Source organism: Puntigrus tetrazona, chromosome 3 (genome assembly GCF_018831695.1).
Source record: "Puntigrus tetrazona isolate hp1 chromosome 3, ASM1883169v1, whole genome shotgun sequence".
Classification (NCBI taxonomy): domain Eukaryota; kingdom Metazoa; phylum Chordata; class Actinopteri; order Cypriniformes; family Cyprinidae; genus Puntigrus; species Puntigrus tetrazona.
Window position 1 is genome coordinate 19,237,248 of NC_056701.1, and position 21,588 is coordinate 19,258,835.

The 21,588-nt window shown below is 39.0% G+C and overlaps 1 protein-coding gene across 1 annotated transcript in view; it reads left to right on the top strand.

Annotated features, from left to right (window-relative positions):
- The window catches only part of xylt1 (xylosyltransferase I), a 58,407-nt gene that overhangs the window by 33,769 nt on the left and 3,050 nt on the right, over positions 1–21,588 (top strand). The window contains exons 3-10 of the mRNA XM_043235770.1: positions 3,209–3,381; positions 4,747–4,949; positions 10,138–10,218; positions 10,355–10,571; positions 11,756–11,932; positions 14,270–14,535; positions 17,320–17,515; positions 20,210–20,543. Coding sequence (XP_043091705.1) covers positions 3,209–3,381; positions 4,747–4,949; positions 10,138–10,218; positions 10,355–10,571; positions 11,756–11,932; positions 14,270–14,535; positions 17,320–17,515; positions 20,210–20,543 — 1,647 coding nt within the window. The remainder of the gene's footprint in view (positions 1–3,208; positions 3,382–4,746; positions 4,950–10,137; positions 10,219–10,354; positions 10,572–11,755; positions 11,933–14,269; positions 14,536–17,319; positions 17,516–20,209; positions 20,544–21,588) is intronic.

Sequence of the window (21,588 nt, forward strand, 5' to 3'; positions counted from 1 at the left end):
TGGATGCGTTCAAATAGAACAGTGACAGATCTTCTCAGGGCTCAGAGCCTCTGCCCGGAGAAACTTCCGGAAACCAGAATGGGCTTTGACAGATATGACAGGGACATCACCACAGAGACATGAGTCTGGGACGTGCGGAGGTTGTAAGGGGGTGGGGTGGGCCATCAACGCATCTATTTTCAGCAAGTACAGTAGACCGAACAAGCCACAGGGATGCTGTTTGTATGTATTTATAAACTGTAATTGCACTGTGCGGTAACAGACAAAGTCTTTGATGGCAAACACGTGAATGCTTTGCCTCAGTGGTGGCAATTAGCACAGAGGCAACATAAATTTGAAACAAATGGCAGGTTTTTAATGAACGTTGTTGGATGAATGAGTTTCAAATGTGGTCCAGGCTGTCGGTCATGAGGTCCCACAAGGAATCTGCTTTTTTTAACACTGTTGAAGGAACAGTGGCATAAATGTGAGTGCTAAATTCAGTGGCCCATCTTTGCTGCTTGTTACTTCCCAAACTTGTAATTGTAATTTCCAAAGCCGTTTATGAACATTACTTCTAAAATCCGGCTTCAGTCAAAAACCTTTATTCAGGCTGGTCCTTTTATCATAATGCAGTAAAACAAGCAATGTTTCTAACCAGAAGCAGAGCTTTAACTGAAAGGTGAAATATTCAATTTTTCTGACGATTTTACTATGTATTATTTCCTTTTTCCTCCTACTTATATTGTTTGAATATTTGCTCAGCTCCTCTCTTCTCTGTGATATTTATATGTTGTTATGCAGTAATACTTTTCAATAGTAATACTAATTATATTTAATAGTTCTGGGTCAGTATGATTTAGTTTTTTCATATTATGCATTACGTTTATTAGAATTTATGGTAAACGTATAATCTTATGGAAGATTCGTATTTCAAATAAATGCTTTTTCTGTTAATTAAGTATTCAGGGAAAAAAAGCACACTCACATTTTTAATAAAAAGTATTAAGCAGCACAGTTGTCGGTCACTTTTTTTTTTTTTACACATTTTTGATCAAATAAATGCTGTCTTGATAAGCATAAGAGAATTCTATGAGAAATATTTTCAAATTCATAGCAACCTCAAACTTTTAAAGGCCCGGTGACATAGACAGGTCTTAGCCTAAGCCAGTATTAGGACATTTAACTAACTTTTATAAACATCGCTTAGAAAAAAAGCATCACTGTTGTGCATCTTGAGACAAAACAAAGGCACTGACATGTTTAAAGATAAGTCAGTGCAAGTTTCTTTTATTTGAAACCACTTAGATTTACAATTTAGTTTATGACTAGGATTAAGCCTTCTCTGTGAAACTGTTAAGTCTGTTAAGAATGCGAAATCTTGTATTGTGGGTTGTTGTCGTGTCATACCCGTGATAGAGTGGTATCGGAGCGATCTTGTAGCGAGAGGCAACACAGATGTTCCAACTTTGAAAATGTTCACCGCTTCAGGCGAAATCACACAACTCTGCTTCTCTTACTAGACACCAGCATACTCTTATAGCAGTGTTTCACTGAGAACACACAGGAAACTCAGGGACAGATGATGGTCAGGCCAGTCCACCCCATGAAGACAGAGGACACTGAGGGGTTAAGATGGTGTAATTACCTTTAATAAAGGACCTTCATGTCTTTCCCAGCCTCCACCCATCCAGGGTCGGCCAGGTTCTCCCTGAGGGCCACTAACGGTGCCTTCTCCTGCCCCCGTTCAGGCTCCATCACAAGGTCTGGGAGGCCGGTGCACTTTGAGACCGTAACGACAGGCTCGGCTCTCAGATTATAGTCATTACCCCCTCATGGCCCATGTCTTCAGTCAGCATGGCCTTGCGCCAAAACATAGTGCCTTCAGTGTAATTTCATATGAGCATTTAAAATTAACCTCGTGGCCTGTAATGAGTAATTCAGCTTGCCCTTCTTTAGAAGTGGAAGGCTATATCATGACATGGAGAGAAGCAGTCCGCCACGTATTTATTCTGTGGGCATTTTTAGAAAGCCACAAACGACCAAGGCTCAGCCCTTGTGGTCTGCGCCAAGCTATTTGTGAGTGCTGAATGTATGTCTGAAGGAAGGCGGGGGTGGTGTCTTATAACAGCCATTGTGGAGATGGTATCAGTGAAACACTTATAGGCCAATAGGTGATCATGTGGTGGATCGCTGCGGTTCTGGATTCCGGCGTTACAGCGGTGTCTCCGATGGATTGAGGTATCTTCTACTCGGTTTTAAGTGTTACAAAGACTCATCTGTTTCAACTGGACCATTGAGGGATATTCTCCATCTCAAGGACTGCGTCACACAGGCAGTTTTTGAGATTGATGACTGTATTCATTTAAAGGAATCTGTCCCAAACTTTCCTTTTATTACAATAAACAAAGCCCTTTTTATATTCCTGGAGTTAAAGATGTGAATAATGACTGTAACCATATTGGTAAAAGATGCTGATCTTCAGAATAAATTTCTAATAATAAAATGAACGCTAAAATCAATGAATGCATTGTATTTAGATATTTAGTTTTATTTTAGCTCTTTTTAGCCTCTAAATTCTTTAAACCGCAATTACATGGAATTTTGCACCAAAACAAGTGAAAATAATACTTGTTAAAATGTTTAAAAAGTGTACGATTTCAAAAAGAAGTTTCTAATGTTCACAGAGACTAAATATTATTATTATTGTTGTTGTTGTTGTTGTTGTTATTAGATATTTTTGCTATTTTATTATTTATTGAAATTTTTTTTAATCATTACTCCAGGCCTCAGTGTCACATGATCTTTCAGAAAACATTACTTATTTGGTGCTGAGGAACCATTTCTTCTTATTATCTATGTTAATATTTTCCAATTTCCAATTTTATTACAACATTGATGCATTATTTTCAGGGTTCTAGAACGTTTGCGAGAACAGTATTACAATAGAAATCTTTTTTTTTAACATAAGTGTTTTTGCTGTCACTTTTGATGAGTTTAATGTATCGCTTTTTTTTTCTAAAAACAAAGAATTACTCATTCCAAACGTTTTGCCAAATGGTGCATTCATATGATTGGAAAATAACAAGGCTTCACAAACATAAAAATACCCATTACAAAAATCAGCTACACGTTGCAAATATTACCCTTAAGGTCATTTCTGGCCAAAACTGACCAGTTTAGATGAGTTCATTGTGGATAATGTTTGTGTGTCTGTGTATTTGTGCAGGCAAAGTGAATATGAATGTGCAGTGGGAGGACGACTCTATGGAGACTGTGCCTGCGGTACCGGTGCGGATAGCCTTCATGTTGGTGGTCCACGGACGGGCTTCACGCCAGGTGCAGCGTCTCTTCAAGGCCATATACCACACCTCTCATTTCTACTACATTCATGTGGACCAGGTATGTCTTCAGCTCCTATTGAGTTTTGGAAATATCATCTGTAAAGATGAGAATATTCTGAAATAATTCAACAGCCGAAGTTGCAATAAAAAAAATGCAATAAATTGGTATTTACATATAGTGTATATATAAACATAACTATTTAAACTCGCTGATTAACTAATCGGTTGTTGGGTGAACATTAGTGGGGGATGGAAAGAGTGGGGGATGCTGGGGAAACATTGGGCTCCAACCCCTCCATTCATTGAGTAAGCGGTTTCAAAAGCCTGATGGAGGATTATTAAAGAGCCATACTTCAGTGTCTTTCACACCATTTACTCTCCCAGCTTGGCAAGTGATAGAGTGTGAACATGAAAGGCTGTTTGTTCTCTCACACACACACACACACACACACACACACGTAATGCTGCAACCCCCCTCCCTTAATTACACACACATACAAAAATACACTTAATGAGCCTCTTGAATTTATGGCAGGAATGCGTAGGGTGAGTACTCTGTCTTGTAATTTCAAAAGAGTGGGATAAAGAGCTGCTTTTCAATCAGTCCATCATCATAGACACAAGCTTTATGACTCCATAAAAAATGAGCAGAGGAAAAGAGTAGGGTAAAGGTGGGGTGGTTATAACACTGAAAACACACAGGGAATCTAAGTCTGTGATGTGTGAATCTCAAGAAAAACATAGCATTCCAAGTTCGTCACAAGCACTTTTTTGGCCACAAAAAAATGTAAATAAAAAACCCACATGCACTTTTGGGGCATTTTTGTTGCATTTTCTAGTAAAACATCTACATATCCCAAAAATTAGATGTGTAATCTTAAGAAATAGGATTGTGTTTTTGGGTTTTTTTTTACAACCTTGTGGTGCCTAAATTCACTTCATTGAAAATTCACATTTTATATACTAATTTATATAAAAAACTCCTATTGCCTGTGTATTAGTCATAACAAAGTAATTGTTGGCTATTGGATTGATTTTAAATACATGTGCACCCCTACTAAGTGTTCTTGGATTTGTTTCAAACATTTTAACCAATGGGGTAAGAAAAGTAAATTGCTTCCATTAAGTCCTGTACTATATTAAGTAAAATTTAAGTAAAAGTGTGAAAAACCATACAAATACACTGACCACGGAAATGTTGCCATGTCCACATAATCCATGAAACTCTGTGCAACCTTACCTGACAGTTTGAAAAAAGCCTCATCCACTTCATTCAATCAGTTTTTTCCCCACAAGGTGCCCTTAGTGGATGGTCAGACTTTGTTTATCTCATAATAACGCTAGTCACGTTTGACAGACTGATCCCAGATAAAGTTCTCAGGCTCCAAATTAACCAGAGCCTGTCTTTCTTTTCCCCCCACAGCGATCCAACTACCTGCACAGGCAGATGGTGGCTCTGGCTCGCCAGTATCCCAACGTCCGGGTCACACCGTGGCGCATGTCTACGATATGGGGCGGTGCCAGTCTGCTTACCATGTACCTGCAGAGCATGAAGGACCTGCTGGCCATGCGAGATTGGTCCTGGGATTTCTTCATCAACCTGAGTGCTGCTGATTACCCAATCAGGTGAGTCATCATCTTCTCACATTACTCCGCTTTTGACTGATTATTTTGTTGATGACTTTTGCATTGCTTGTATCGTCATCGTTTTCTCTTAGGGAATGATTTGAGTTTATTGGTTGCCACAGAGAACAATTGAGTTAACACCTGACTAGCATTTAGCTGTGGGCTGCTGGGAGATTAGTTCCAAGCAATGTCACAATTTAGTTTAGCAAGGGATTATGGGTAATTGTGATCACCAATGACTGTTTGATCTGGTGTCAATGAGCTTGATGCTTCATAGAACTGTTAAGGGATTACATTTAAACATCTTGTGGAGATTGGACATGTTTATTCAGAATTAGCTCAATTTAATATTGACAGAGCCACAACAAAATGAAAACTAAAAAAGAACTCTGAAGAGACTCTGAAATTGAATGAGAGCTTATGGACTATTTATGTAAACTGAAGAGATTAAATAAAGATATTATGTATATTAGAAAGGAGCTGCACCAGAGAAAAGGTATATATAGAGAGATAGTAAGAAAGAGAGAAAATAAACATATTTAGAATAATTATCCTATTAGCAGAATATTCAAATTCTAAACAAGTAATAAATGCAGTTACTACTGGTATTATTCTAATTATTAATATTATTTAAAATAGCATTTGTTCATAATCAATTTCTTAATCCATTTTGCCAAATATTCTTTTTATTAAAAAAACTGCTGCAGTGTTCTAGTATCTCATCACATTACCTGTAACTCAATGTGGCATTTCTGTCTGTAAGCCGAACTGCTTCTGAAGATTTGAATTATCACCATGATAAATGCCATTAGCGTGCATAACTCTTCAGTCTATAATGAGAGCAGGATGAGAGGTTGAGTAACCCAGCTACTCCCCCGGCTACAATCAATATTACAGCCATGTCATTTTCTGCAGCCCTCAGAAATCAGGGTGTTAGAGATCGATACAGCCCTGTGATGAATTCTGGCCTGTCCCGCGCTGCCGTTCAAGGTTAATCCTGTCTCTCTATCACGCGGTCGCATGCCACACCTCCAGACCACAAAGGAAAGTTACCTATGAGCCAAAGCCCCTTTAAAGCGAAACATCAAAGAAAAATACAATTATTCTTTTCATCTCTAGTTCGGGTTCAGGTGTGAGCTTTAAGTAGCCTGTCAGTGTGTGTGTGTGTGTGTGTGTGTGTGTGTAGTGCAGTGATGTAGTTGCTATCATTTGTATTATGGTGTGCAGAAACACCATTTCTCTAAAACATGAGGACAAATCGCTCCATTAAGGAGTCCGATCCAGCTCCTCCGGTCGTGGTGATGGAGAGTTATTTCTCAGTCCACTATCACAACAGATACATAGGTCAGCAGAGAGGAAGCTGTAAAAAAATACTCAACAAAAGAAACGTTGAAGACAGCGGGAAGTCCACAACATGAAAAATGTTGTTCATTTATGTTTGCAAGTATGCTTGTGTACCCTCAAGATTTACCACCACAAACGTCGGTTTCTGTATGTCTGTGGTGTTAAAATGCATAGATTGCAGGTCTGTCCACTTGTTTAGCCACCTTGGATCCTGAAGTATTTTTTTTCCATTCAGATGAACTTTAGATGAACAAAACCAACAAGCTTCAAAACGACTTAGATTTAAAGCAAAGAAAATTAGTACAAAAAAGATGAATGCCATGAATGCATTCAACAGATCAGTGAGGGAATATTGAAAAAATTAAATATCTATTTAATATCTATCTCTTGGCAAAAGACAAAATAGATTAGTTTTTAGATTCTAGACTAGAATTTTTACAAAGCTCTATTTTATATGCATATTATACATGCAAGAAGTTTGAGAGCGTAAAGAAACTGACTTAAATAATTCACAGTGCATCATGGGACTGGGCTGGCACTAAAATGCTGTTTTGGCATAGTTTCGGCTTAGTTTCTAAAGTGTACTTTTACTTTTTTTGGTGGAGATTTCTTTGGATAATCATGGGTAATATAGATTTTTACCTGGGTTTTCTGCTGTTGAATTTTATTTTAAAAAGAAGCTGAAATAATGCAGGCTGATGGCTTCAGCAAAATCCTGTTCCGTCAATTAGCAACCTTGTTGTACATATTTTAGTCCCTATCATTGTGATTTTTACCTTTGGACTGTTGCCTTCCAGTGCTGTGGGTGAAAGATCTCCTCTGATTGGACAGAAGTGCGCACAGACTGATTGGTCAAGTTTGGACTCCATTAGACCTAATCTCAATTTGGCTAAAAGATTGAAGTGTTATCTTCCTGACATTGAATGTTTTTTTTCCCCACTCTTGCCCCCAATGGCCTTTGACAGAGGAAGCGAGTGCAAGATAGGAAGTGAGGTGAGAGACAGACAGAGACGAAACCAAAGACAGTGTTCAGCTGCACTCCTGACTTCAGCGTGTTTGCAGAAGGTTGACTTTAGTGACACTGCAGACTACGCTCAGCTTAATAGCGGCTGCTTCCATTACCGGCTAATTGCATATGACAGCGTGTGTTAGAGGTCCTGAGGGGACGTCTTCAGACTTGGCCTTCCTAAAGACCTGTGCACAGCCCTTTTGCAGAACGCTTTGTCCGCATGTCGTGACTGCAGTGCCGAGGGACGTGCCATACCTGCGTTTAGTGACTTAGCTGCTTATTTTCCCCTCTAATTCCCTCCTGATGTCCATCCTTCTGCATGGATGCCTATGAAAGGGGCTGACAAAAAGCTCTCTGCTCTATAGGCGAGCCTGGACGCCAGGGGCGGAGGGCTCTGTTACACAGTGGCTTTGTTGAGAGCGCCGGGCTCTTTTCTTCCATTTATCCACACCATCTTGCTCTTTTTCTTCAGCCCTGTTGGTAAGTCTGCGCAGCTGTATTTATGGCCTTTTCATGAAGAGAGAAAAGGAGAAAACAATGAGTCTGGACTCTGTTGTTCTCCTCTTTCCATGTGTCCACAGGGGCTCCATGATGCCCTCTTCTGGAACGGAGCAGCTCTACAAACAGTTTCGGATTAAAACGCTAGCTTGCTAAGGACTATATACTATATCATCTATTTTATATATTTGCTATATTCAGGGTTAGTAGACAAAAAATGGTAAAATCCATTTCAAATTTAGTTACAGAAAATAAATACAAATGTAAATACAAACGTTAACTTGAATTATAAGGTTAATGAGAATTTAAAAGTAAAATTATGGTATATCACTTAAACATTTAAGTCTCCCATTGGCTTTTATTTTCTGTCATTTCCATTCTGTGATATGATTCATTCATTTATTTGTGTAATTATATATGATTATTCTTTTTATATTATTTCCAAACTTTGTATTCAAAAAAAAGGGGTACAAAACAGATATAATTTACTTCCAGTTCCACTTCATTTGTCCCTATTGAGATCCAGTTGGGCAAATTGCATTATGATATAAAGTATGGTGTCCTCGTGCTTGCATTCTGTTCAGTTGCTGCAGGTCACCCAAGTATTGCATACCTAGAGAAAATGTGCACACCATGAAGAGACCTCAAAAACGGAGCGTAAACATCCCCTCTGTCTCTCTTTCCCCTGCTCCCTCCCACTCGGACTGTGGCTCATTATTATTGCACAGTTTTGACGGCACTGCAGTCAGATTTCAAATCTCGCTGGTAGCTCGGTTACAGAATACAGCGCTCTAATAGCCTGAGGTCTGAGTTTAGCCAGCGCATAGAGTGACTGGCAGCTGTACATGCACTGAGAGCCGGAGCAGGGTTTCATTTCAAATGCCACACTGGGTTTCCCTTTTGCTGATCTTTGGCAAACAGGAAGACGCTGCAGGTCGGAGAGCGTGTGTGTGTGTTGATCTTTTTACCACAGCAGTTTAACGTAGCTGTATAACAAGCTGGATGATGAAGTGTTCTAAGCTACTGAGACTTGAGAGACGTTTGAGATAAAGTACGTGTGTGATTGACTTGTGCGGCTGTAGGCATGTAGACGATATCATGCCTGCATCAAGTGAGGACGGGATTACAGGGCGTTTACTACGAAGCTGAAAAATCACATGCAAACATCAACAAATTCACCTCAACTTTTAATAGCTATTTGGTTGAAAACAGACATTTGTTGTCTTCAAAATTAATTTTTTTTTCTCTATTTTCGCAATTAATTCAGAACCAACCTTTTTCCTGAAAGTCATAGCTGATTTTAACTCCTAGGGTTAAAACTTACAGACTTTGCAAATATAAGATAGAACAGTTCTATTTATTGCTCTCTTTTTTCTGACTTGTGGTGCAAAAATGACCAGCACACAAAACATTGCTTGTAAATTACCAAACATTTTCAGTTAGCACAAGCTTTATATTTGGTTTTTGGAATGGCTGGCCTTATGATCTGAGCTTATGCACCACATTTTTGGGGTGAACATTGCCAAAATTATCCACCAAAAGGAAAAAAACTTTTTTTCACAATCGGTTCCAAAAAGAAACATAAAAGCAGTGCTAACTGAAAGGGAAAAAATCTAACAAAAAGGTTTATCATGAATCATAATGGATGGCTTAATACGTTTTGAACAGTGGTCAATTTTGACTGGGGAATTAAGTAAAGGATTTTCACCACAGCACATGGGTTAAAATTTGTTAAGCTTTATAAGTAGTCAATTATTGGGGTATAATAAGAATTTAAAAGTGAGGTATAATGGTACGGCACTATGTTACAGTCTCTCATTGACTTCCATGGTGAGAATGTTCCCAATGCATACTCACTTGCAGTTCTGGTTCACAGTCAAGGCTAGTAACCAGAAAGTTGCTGGTTTGATCCCCAGAAATGTGAGCCATGACTGCTGTTCCTTTGAGCAAATCATTTTTCAAATTCCACTTTCCCTGGTATTGCGATAAATGAAGATTTTATTATTCTTTTTATCTTCAGTGTGAAGTTCTTTCCTCTGTAGCAGAAGCCTGCAGTGAACAAAAAACCCCCAAATGTGTGAGAGGAGTGTGTATGGGGAAAAATGACTACAGACGTTCAGGCAATGCATTGCGACAGGCGGTGAAAGCGGGCAGCTGGCATCAGGGGCTGAATCTGGCTCTGTATGTGAGCTTGGACTCACCCACAATCCCTCGTGCTCCGCGCTCATTTACACTGTGGCTCATTAGCCTGATTAGCAAACTCTCTGTTACTCTTTCTCTCTTTCGCTTATTTTCTGCTTTCCCTTCCAACAATTTTTTTTATCAATGTCTCCTCAGGACCAATGATCAGCTGGTGGCCTTCCTGTCCAAATACAGAGATATGAATTTCATCAAGTCCCACGGGAGAGATAACGCTCGGTGAGTGCTGACGTGTGATCACGCTGATGGCTTATGGTGCCCAAGACACTCGAACGCGTGCCAGTCGCACAGAAGGGTGCCTTTTATAACCGATAAAAATAAATTTGTAATTTGCATTGTTGATAATCGCCAACAGATTCATCAGAAAACAAGGTTTGGACCGGCTGTTCTTCGAGTGTGACACCCATATGTGGCGACTTGGAGACAGGAAAATTCCAGAAGGCATATCCGTGGATGGAGGCTCTGACTGGTTTCTGCTCAACCGAATGTTTGTGGAGTATGTCATCAACTCTCAAGATGACCTCGTGACCAACATGAAACGTTTCTACGCATACACACTCTTACCTGCGGAGGTGAGACAACAAAATTATGTCAAAGAAGTGAACGTGTTGTTTTTCAGGAAAAACATTCTTTAAGGGATAATTCTGCCAAAAATGAAAAACGAACAGCATATGGCACATTTAAGGCCTAGAAAGGTAGTAAGGATACCATTAGAATAGTCCATGTGACATCAGTGAGCTGTGGTCATTAGATTGTTGAATTAGGATGTTAGTTTTGATTTCTTTGTGCAAAAACATTCTCAAAACCTCATAAAATTAAGGCTAAACCACAGACTATTTTACTTATGGCCATATTTTTTGGGGAATTGAACGTGTCCGTTTATGGATGGTCAAAAAACGTAATTTGTGTTTCAAGATGACGAATGTTTGGAACGACATGAGTGTGAGTAATTAATATGAGAATTTTTTTTTTTTTTTAACTGTGACTAAAACAATGGGAATTGACTATATAGAGAATACATTGCATTTATTATAGTTTTTACTTATTTTGAACAAATCAAATAAATTATTTGTGTTTATTATTATAAATGTTTATTTATAATAATATATATTCTCTGAAAACAATGGATCTTGAACAATGTTAGCTGTGATTTAGCTGTGATCCTTTTTAAAGAATATTAAAAAAAAATTATTCTACGAAAAAAAACAAGACGATAATGATCAAGAAAATGACTTTGCATTGCACAGTATTCCAAGGATTCTGCTACATTAATTCACTAGATTGGCGTTTCATTAATATTTCTCACTTATTCATGAGTTTGAAGTTTACGATGATGAATTGAGTAAATTTCCAAAAAGCGAGATGAATTTGCATAGCTTTATTTGCTCATTTGCATTGTGTGTTTGCTCATTTGAAATGACTGTGTCAATGTGTTAGTTTTAATGAAGGGCTTTTTGCTGTGCCGCGGCGAAATTGGATTCTTCGCTCTGTCTAGGGCTAGTTATTCACCGCTGAGATATTGGATATTGTGGCTTGAGAAGGCAATTGGCCCTTTTTCACTGATGTAGACATTTAACACACTAGACCTCCTGACAGGGCCATTCTGTTAGACATCCGTCTTCATTTTATCAGATGTCATTATTCTGTTTCAACCTCTTAGTCATCTGTTTTCTTCTCTTTCTCTTCACCTCTCACCATCCCTTCCTATTTATCATCCTCCTCCTCCTCCTCCGTGGTTCTGTCTCTTTCTTTTCAGTCGTTCTTCCACACGGTCCTGGAGAACAGTCCGCACTGTGAGAGCATGGTGGACAACAACCTCCGCATCACTAACTGGAATCGAAAGCTGGGCTGCAAGTGTCAATACAAGCACATCGTGGACTGGTGCGGCTGCTCGCCCAACGACTTCAAGCCCTCCGACCTGCCCCGTTTCCAGGTGAGCGTCTCGTTCCCTTCCCGCCGTGCTCTCAGCCCTCTCGGTGTCCGACTGTATCAGTGCAGTCGGCGCTAACAGGAACAGTTCGATGAACCCGATCATTAGTTAAACACTTTTAAAGCTTTTTCCGTGACAGCGCTGACCTCACGCCCGAAGGAGACCTACGCCGCGTCCTGCTTAGTCTGAATAAGCACAATAGGCCTTTAATTTACCTTAAACAAACACCTAATAGTGTGAGACAAGCTCTCCAGTCAGTAGCGATTTCAATCGTGATTAGAAATCCAATGAGACTCAACTAAAGGAAAGCCTTGCTAACTCGTGCCTACACAGGGGATCTGTAATTAACTCTGGCCGGCAGAAAAGGACGATGAGGGATCAATTGCGAGGCGGTCTCTCATCAAAAGGATTCTGGGAGTGAGTCTAGTATAACGCAGTGAGGCTGTGGAGCTTGACCGCAGCAGCCCCCCTTCCCTACCTTTGGTCTGGAAGTCTCTCATTAGCCTCCAGTACTGAGTCAATCCTAACGTGGTCATGCCTGACCCCAGTGACTCACTCGCTCTACTGTAAGCGGAGCTCGAAATGAGTTTGAAAGTTGTCATTCCCAGCCTGGTGATTTTCACATAGCTGGCTGTGCTTTATTTTTTCCATTCCGCTGCAGCAGAACTGCAACTTTGCGTTTTCATGTCGTGTTGCTTGTGGTACGCTTTCACATTAAACCACGCGGCGGTCTGTACGGCAGGTTTTTTCCTCATAAACTCCTACTGTGAGCTTGTGTGCCAAACCATGACATCATCACCGCGTGCCACATCAGGCAGATGTGCCACTTGCTTGTGCCCCCCCCCAACCCCTTTTAACCACAATGGTGGATCTTGGTGTTCGTATGTTTGAATTGAAGTACAGTTATTTTGGCCACGTTTTATTTATAACTAGTGTTTCCTGTTCTGAATACTGGCTGAAAAGCCAGCACCATCATCGGCATATTTCGAGCATCGCTAAACGCTTACAGCCACGACGACTCTACATAATGGAGTCCTTTCACGGAGCCTGTGGTTAACTCATTCAAGCCTGTGCTGGGGGAAGGGTCTGCGAGCATTTAGCGGGGTCATTATCACTGAAGGCATGCCCGTAGTGAGTATTGAGTAATTATTCTGTGACAATACCTCCTTTCTCACAGACAGCTCTGAGGAAAACGGACAATGGGAGAGGAAGGGAGGCTTGAAATGTGTCATGGCAGTTCAGTTTGTATCCAAACATTTCTCACCCATCACCCAGTAGAGGCCCAAACCGTATAAAGGAGCTTTCTCGACATGCCTCTCCAAATCACTTCATCAGACTTTTTCTTTCTCACATGTTTTGAAAAATTAGAATTTTGTTTAAAGGGATAGTTCACCCAAAAATTTAAATGGAAATATTTAAAAGAATTGTAGGTTACACTTTATTTTGATAGTCCACTTTAGACATCCTACTAACTATAACTTTGTAACTACATGTTAACTACAGGTCAGTTAATTCTCATTATGTTTCAACTCCATTTGTTTTTGATTACTTCAAGTTGATTTTTTTTCTCTCGAAGATGAGAAAGACAAACAATCGGTATGTTGTTAAGTAACAGTACAATCTGTTGAACGCACAGCATTTCTATCCCTCACAGTCTTGTTTTCCATCCTGTCAGAAATTGTAGCGGTATCCTGGCTTAGGTCTATTAAAGGTTTAAATGATTTGCTTACAAATCATACTGCTCTCATTTTTTTTACTTTTCTCTGGTGTTGCATGAAATAAGGAAAGTCATATGGCATTAGAAAGTCATGGGGATGAGTAAATTATGACAGAATCTTAATTTTTGTTCTTTTTGTGACTCGTGTTTAGATTTTTCCATCTTCTAGGACGTTCTCCTGAAAGCGAACGTCAGGGGTCTGACGTTGCCTCACAACTATTTCAAGCATGAAGATTTTTGATATTTTTGGCTCTTCACAGATGTCGTCCTTCTTCTTATCTCTATTACATTACACATGTTAGTCTGCGGGGAGGCGAGGTGGATGTGAATAAAAAGCAACACCAGTGTTTCATGCCAGACATGTGCCACTTTGATTTTGATTTTTTGCCGTCAATTATCTCTGGAGAATTTCCGTTTCTGATTCTTTTACCTTTTTCCCCTTCTAGCACATCACACTGGAAGGTGTGCCACGCTTTTCAGTTTTCCGTCGTTTCGCTCTGTCACTATCTCTCTTTCTCGTGCTGTTTCTCACTGTCTCAGCAGGTTGTCTTGTCTATCAGCGCCTCCTTGTCTTCACACTCACGCTCTCTGTTTCTTTCTCTCCCTGTCTTTGTCTCCATCAGCAAACCACCAGACCCACATTCTTCGCAAGGAAATTTGAAGCCAGTGTAAATCAAGAGATTGTGAATCAGCTGGACGCCTTCCTGTTCGGGAGCATGCCCCAGGGCACGCCGGGTCTCAAGGCCTACTGGGAGAATGTTTTTGATGAAGCGGATGGTATTCACAGCCTGTCCGACTCACATCTCACTCACTATCATGCCTTCGCCCGATTGGGTCTGGCACGGACTGCCAACTCCTTACAGGGCGACACCAGTGACAACACCTGCAGGTCAGTACGCAGAATATTGTGCGTTTCATTGAAGTGCAAAATGAGATTTTGCTGTTTGTGTTCCTCAAGAATCAGACTCGCTTACCTGTGATTTTCTAGGGATCCTAAAGACTTGCACAGGTGTGTTTGATTAGGGTTGCAGCTAAACTCTGCAGAACATTAGCCCTCCAGGGCAAGATTTGAGGAACACTGGTTTAGATTATCTAAGTCTGTCGTATTGACTTGTTTGGAGTTTTCCATTGGCTTTTGTTGTATTGGCTGGGTTTGCTTTTAGGACCCAGATTTTACACTGAAAATCATGAAATGACTTAAACCGATTCTTGGTAATTGAATGAAAATGGTTTGATGCTCTGCAATCAGTATTTCATAATTGCACATTGTAGTTGACTCGAATCATTTTTAATCCTCATTGCAAGAGAATCTGTTTTTAATGTTCTGTTTGATGTTTTAATTTTACTGTCAGTCAGTTTGTTCAAGGTTTTCAAGGATTTCAAGATGACATCTCATTTGGTTAGCTTCTAACAAGTTACAGATGAATTTGAGTCGAAAAATAAAAGGAATCTGTTTGGATGCTCAGCTTTTGACAAAATACTGTAGAAAAGTCAATTATCAATCATTTTTAAGTGATTTTAAAATTATAAATCATTTAATTAAAAGTGCTAGCACTACACCTACTTTTGATTTGTTTACATACATTTTGTAAACAATTGGTATTTCGTTGAATACATTTTCATCCCACTGTGTTTTAATACATTTTGACTATAAATTTTTATATTTTTTCAAAATAAAAAAACTAGCTTTTGTATTTTATGTGCAGCAACTGTATATTATACAGTTAACAAAAGCAAAAAAAAGCTTATAACACACACTAGCTTGCTCTGTTCTTTTTCTATTCTGTTTTCTCTTACATTTTTTTATTTATTATATAAAAAAAAAATCTTGCTATATGTACTGCTTTAAGCTAACTGAGATACACGATTGCTCTTTTGTTGTTTTTGATTGCTTCTATTGTCCTCGTTCATAGATTGCTTTGGAAAAAAGCGTCTGCTAACTGACTAAATGTAAATTTGAGAGATTACTTCTGACTTTGAATTTCAGTCAAGTAGCGATTCTGCGACTCCAGATCAACCTTTCTGATTGACATCCCACCAAACACTACTCTAAATGAATTATCCTTTTAAAACATAGCTTTATAAGTGAATTGTGAACTGTCCATGTTTATCTAATGCAATTATGTTTTGTTCGTAAACGTACGTATATTAGCGCTCTGGCTATTCTGAAAGCTAAAGAAGAGCACACTCGTTTGTGCCGTCTGCCGAGGGAAACGCAGCTTTGTTTGATCTCACTCGCTGCAGATCTGAAGTTCCTCAGCTCTCCGAACATCTGTCATTACTGAGATAGAGAAGAGAGAGAGAGAGACGGACGGACAGAGCCAAAGAGGATAAGGAAAAGAGAGTTTGTCAGTCTGTCTGCGGTGTTTATATGTGTTTATCAGTGCAGTAATGCCTGGCGTCGCTGCTGTTTGTGCGTTCAGACACAGAGCCTCAGTATTTGGACCCTGCAGAGGGACTCGTCAGCACAAGGAGGGTGTTGTTGAGGGCCGGTGGGGGTTGGGATGGTGGCGCTGGGGGTCCGCGAGTGAGGCAGCGCTCTGTTTTTCGCAGCCCTCTGTGACATCAGCGGTGAGAGGCTGAGGTGGGCCGCTTCAATAGCTGCTCTGTTAGTCCCTGCGTGCTGCCCACCTCCTGCGGTGACAGAGGACGGGGGCGGCCGCACCGGTGTAAATATTTGCTGTTCTGCTTGTCAGGAGAGCGGTGCTGGGATGGAGCACCTCCAGCCTGTGCTGGAATACTGATGAGAGCGCTGTGAGAGCAGCCGTCCGCTCCGCATGGCCGCCTGCGTCTCTATCAGCTCCTGCTGCTCCTCCTTCTGTCTGTCTGTCTCAGAGTCTCACAGCCCAGCGCTTCACTCACCTCTCTACAACCCCACGTCTAGAGAAAATAAACTTCACTCGGAATACAAAATCATTGGTTTGGTTGCTCACAAGTTTTTCAACTTTTTTTTTTTTTTTTTTTTTTTTTCTTCCAAGTGAAGAGCTTGTTACCAAAGCCAGAATAAACTTTGAAAAATTGAAGACAGTTATTGGTCAAATAACTGGTCTTGAGGAAGATCTGTATTTGTGCAAACTGCCTTAACGGTTTATTAAAAATATATATGTACGCTACCGTTTAAAAAGTTTGGGGTAGGTAAGACGTTTTTTTTATCTTATGCTCATCACACAATTTATTTGATCAAAAATACAATACAAATTGTAGTTTTCTGAAATATTTTTACAAACATTACAGCCATTCTTTATAATTTTTTTATAATATGCTGATTTGATGCTTATGAAACATTGTTAAAATGGTTGCACTGCAGATAACACTTTTCAGAAATCATGTTTTTTTTATTGTGCATTTTGATTAGTCTCAGTCAAGCTGTATTTGGGTTATTTTGATTAGGTAAAAAATAACAAAAATACTAGCTAATTAACATAATAAAGCACAGTAAATTACAATAAAAAAACTTGAAAATGCAAAAAAAAAAAAAAAAAGTATCTCTCTCTCTCTCTCTCGATCAATTAAATGCACTCAAAAATAATACAATTATTGCTTTCTTTTAAAAGACCCCAAGCAAATGAAAAGGCCACCAAAACAAATATAGAATATAATATAAACATGTCTAAATATACAAGACAAATAATTTTAATTGATAAACGAGTTAAAACATCTTTTGTGGTTTTAGGTATTTTGCCATGGGACATCCTGTGTCTGTCCATACCTACTTCCTGTCTGATGAATTCCAGGGATACCTGGTCAGGCATCATGCCACCAACCTGGCAACCAGTAAACTGGAAACCCTGGAGACCTGGGTCATGCCCAAACAGTTCTTCAAGTTCACCAATCCACCCAATACCTTCAACAGGCTGCAGTTTGCAGAGGTTAGTATACTCTCACACACACACACACAAACACTGGAGAGGAAGGGTTTTTGTGTATTCCTATAGTTAAAGGATGATGGGTAGCACATTTATGTTTTCTGTTGGCCATTTTTATTCATGAACAGAAACTGTCATCGTGCAGCATTTCATAAATAAAGGTTTTAAGACAATGCATATTTTGTTCAGGCTCACTGCAGTAAAAATGTCTTGGCAGTCTATAGGTGCCGAATCGCCCCCACGATACCCTCAGAATGTATGCATTGCTAAGAAAATTGACCTCCGAATATTATTGGCAATCTTACACTGCTGCACATTGTGCTTGACATACTCCGTTAAACAACCAATAATTCAGGCGTTCTTCATTGATTTAGCTGTCAGGCAGCGCCATACCTGTCATCTTGCCCTTTGGCGTAATCAGTGATTTGTCTGCCACGAGTATGGGGATAAAATAATGACTTCACGCTGAACTGCCCTCAGTTTATCTGTTGGAAGCCAAGGGTATGTGTTCGGTTTCAGACACAGGTGTTAGATGCGGATAGATGACTTTCAACTGCATATAAACATCTCGAACTAGATTACTTTTTTCTTTCTTTTTATTACATAATTATACACTTCCTTTGCTAAAGAAAGTGACTGACAATTCAAATTAAAGATGAACAATCGCTGTACTCTATTTTGACTTTTTATTTAATGTTTAAAATGTGCTAATAATAATAATGTGAGTAATGCAAAGAAATATTTAAAAAACTATCTTTGATTTGAGATGCATGCAATTTCTCACATATTTTTCATCTGAAGAAGCGAGTAATGGCTGCTTAAATTGTATTTTTGCCATCAGATGAATAAATTACTATACATTACCATACATAATTATTACACAGTGTAATAATATTTCACCATATTACTATATTTTTGATTAAGTAAATTCAGGCTTTACGAGAAGAAGATACTTCTTTCAAAAACATGAAAAAAGTCCTGCAGACCCCAAACTTTTGAATGGTAGTGTGTGTTATAAATTGTGTGTGTGTGTGTGTGTATATATATATATATATATATATATATATATATATATATATATATATATATATATATATATATATATATATAATAAATGTAAGACTAGTACATGTTCCTAATTCCTCTGTGTGGTAAAAAGTTAATTTTAGATTCTGCCTGGATGTCATTTCCCAGCATCCGTCCTTGGGGGACACCCATAGACAAGACAGCAGAGCTGTAAAATGCTTAAACCAAGTCCAGCTGGGTCTCAGGCATCTTCCCAACAGGATGATCAAATTGATTTGCTGTGTTTTACTGAGGTGCAGGCACGGCCAAGGAGGGATATGGGACAGGTCAACCGTAAGAGACTCCCGCTGTCGGTCATGTCCTCGGTAGAAATTTCTGTTGTTTCTAAGAGCGGCCGGAGGGAGCTAATGTTAGACGCTCCAAGCCACCAGCACCACCCCCCACCCATTCACACCCCAAGTCAAATTACCTCACAGTGGGAGAAACATTACACTGGGCACTGCTGATCGTTTGATGCAATTGCGCTCATCTCAGCTGGTACTGGCCGTCCCAATTGGTGCCATCTGTTTACTTACGATGGGATCTTGTGCAATTCATTTGGCTGTATGTGCCTCTCTTAGGGATCCACAGTTATGTACAGAGCTCAGGCTTCCTGGTACTCGGGTGTCTTAGGGGACTGAATTTTAAGGATACAGAAAGTTTGTACAGCTTCCATAGCAATGAGGTCCTGTGCAGTGTCTGGAGGGAGTGAACTGACACATCTCTGCATCAAGAGCGACACACTCTGTCTCAGAGCCCCAGGACTGTGTTCTCTTCCTGCCTCACTTGCCTTCATTTTCTTCACTTTTACTGTTTCTGCCTCTCCAACTTTGCTCTAGATCAGTGATTCCCAACCAGGGGTGTATGTTACCCAAGGGCTAGTATGGCAGGTTCCAGGGGGTACTTGAAAAGATTTCACTTAAACTTATGGAAACATGTTGATGCTTTTATTTTGCAAGAATGCATTAAACTTGACACAAGTGACGTACATTATATTGTGCAGTGTTACGAAATATTTTTATTTCAAATAAATTGTGTTCTTGTAAACTTTATTTTCATCAAAGAGTCAAAGCACCACTTTTCTACAAAATATATTCTACAAAAAATATTTATTGAGCTTCAAATCAGCCTATTAGAATGATTTTTGAGGGATTTCTGATAAATTGCATATTAAAATATATTCAAACTGCATTGTAGTAACATTACATTGTTGTAATAGTATGCAGTATTACTGGTTTACTGTGTTTTTCATTAAATAAATGCAGCTTTGATGAGCCTAAGAGACTTCCTTTAAAAATAGATTTCAATGTATTTTTAGAATTCATTTCACTGACGACACACTTTTGAAAAGTCTAAGTGTTGGAGAGCATACGTGACTCAATCTGTTATTCACCCACAGCCTTGATTTGTTTTATCAGTGATTTAAAAGTAATTTTAATATAATTAACGGTCATGTTAAATGATATCCAGAGTGAATGGGAACATTGGTTTGTTCTAATAAAGGAGTACTTGAGCCTTAATCATGGGGCTATGAAGGGCTATGGGGTTCATTAGGCTAAAAGATTGGGTGGGAACTGCTCTTGACTTTCACGATAAATATCTGTTTTTGATTTGTTTTCTCTCTATAATCAGATTGGAACAGACTGGGACGCTAAGGAAAGGATATTCCGGAACTTCGGGAATCTGATGGGACCCATGGACGAGTCTGTGGGCATGCAGAAATGGGGGAAGGGCTCAAACGTGACCGTGACCGTGGTGTGGATTGACCCCACCAATGTCATCGCCGCCACCTACGACATCCTGATCGACGCCAGTGCTGAGTTCACTCACTACAGGCCTCCTCTGAACCTGCCCCTGCGGCCCGGCATGTGGACCGTACGTGTGCTGCACCACTGGAGCCCCGTGGCAGACACACGCTTCCTCATCACTCCCCTCACCCACCACAAACACCTGCCTATACGCCACGGTGAGAATCCTTCTTTCCAGCCGCTTCTTTCTGATGATTCGCCTTAACTGATTCCTACGTGCGACAGCCTTCAGTGGGAGAACATTTGTTTGGGGGAACATTTGAGTTGGAGGCTTGATGGAATTTATGTAGCTTAATTAAAAGATAGTGAGAAAGGATGTATTTAACAACATTTTTCATTAAAAAAAAAAGAAGACAAAATACACTGTATGATCATGCAAATGATTCAGTCAATCATTTGTTTTAGCCTGTTGTTTTTTAAACAAACCATCTGAGCGAAGCAATTTCCTAAAAATGAATTAAATGCTTGCTTAATTAATTAAAGCTGCTCATTGCAATAGTGTATATTAAACTATTAAAAATAGTTTGTAATGAAAATACAAAATATGAAATAAGTCTATGAAATAAAGCTGAAATGTAATAACATAAATATTAGATGAAAAATGTAGACAAAATGTAAAATGCAAAAGATTTGGTATCTTCGCTATTAACTAGTTACTTATTAGCATGCCTGTTATTAACATATTGGCTGTTTATTATCGCTTATGAAACCCATATTCTGCTAGGTCATATTCTACATTCCTAATCCTGCCAAATAAGTTATTAAAGAAGGAATATTTTTTATAGATACTAAAATTACATTTTAATTGAACTAAACTAAACAGAAAAATAAAATAACTATTATAAATTACGTAAAATAACTAAAATGAAAATACATAGCTAATTTAAAACATAGTATATAATAAATTAAACTATAATATTATACAATTGACTGAATATAAAAGATTTATAATAAAATAAATAAATAAATAATAAACTTATAGCTAAGTTTAGTGTGGATGTTAAAATACGTTCTTCAATTTAAGCAAACAAACATCTGCTGTAAAGTGGCAAATATAAATCATTTTCACAACAAACAACATTGTTTTTTTCCTGTCAACTCTCATAGTTAGGGAAAAAAAAAACCTGAAATAAACACTGGCCATCGTAGCACAGAATATCACTGGAGAAAATGCTCTGCGTTTGAAGCTTTGATTTATGCTCT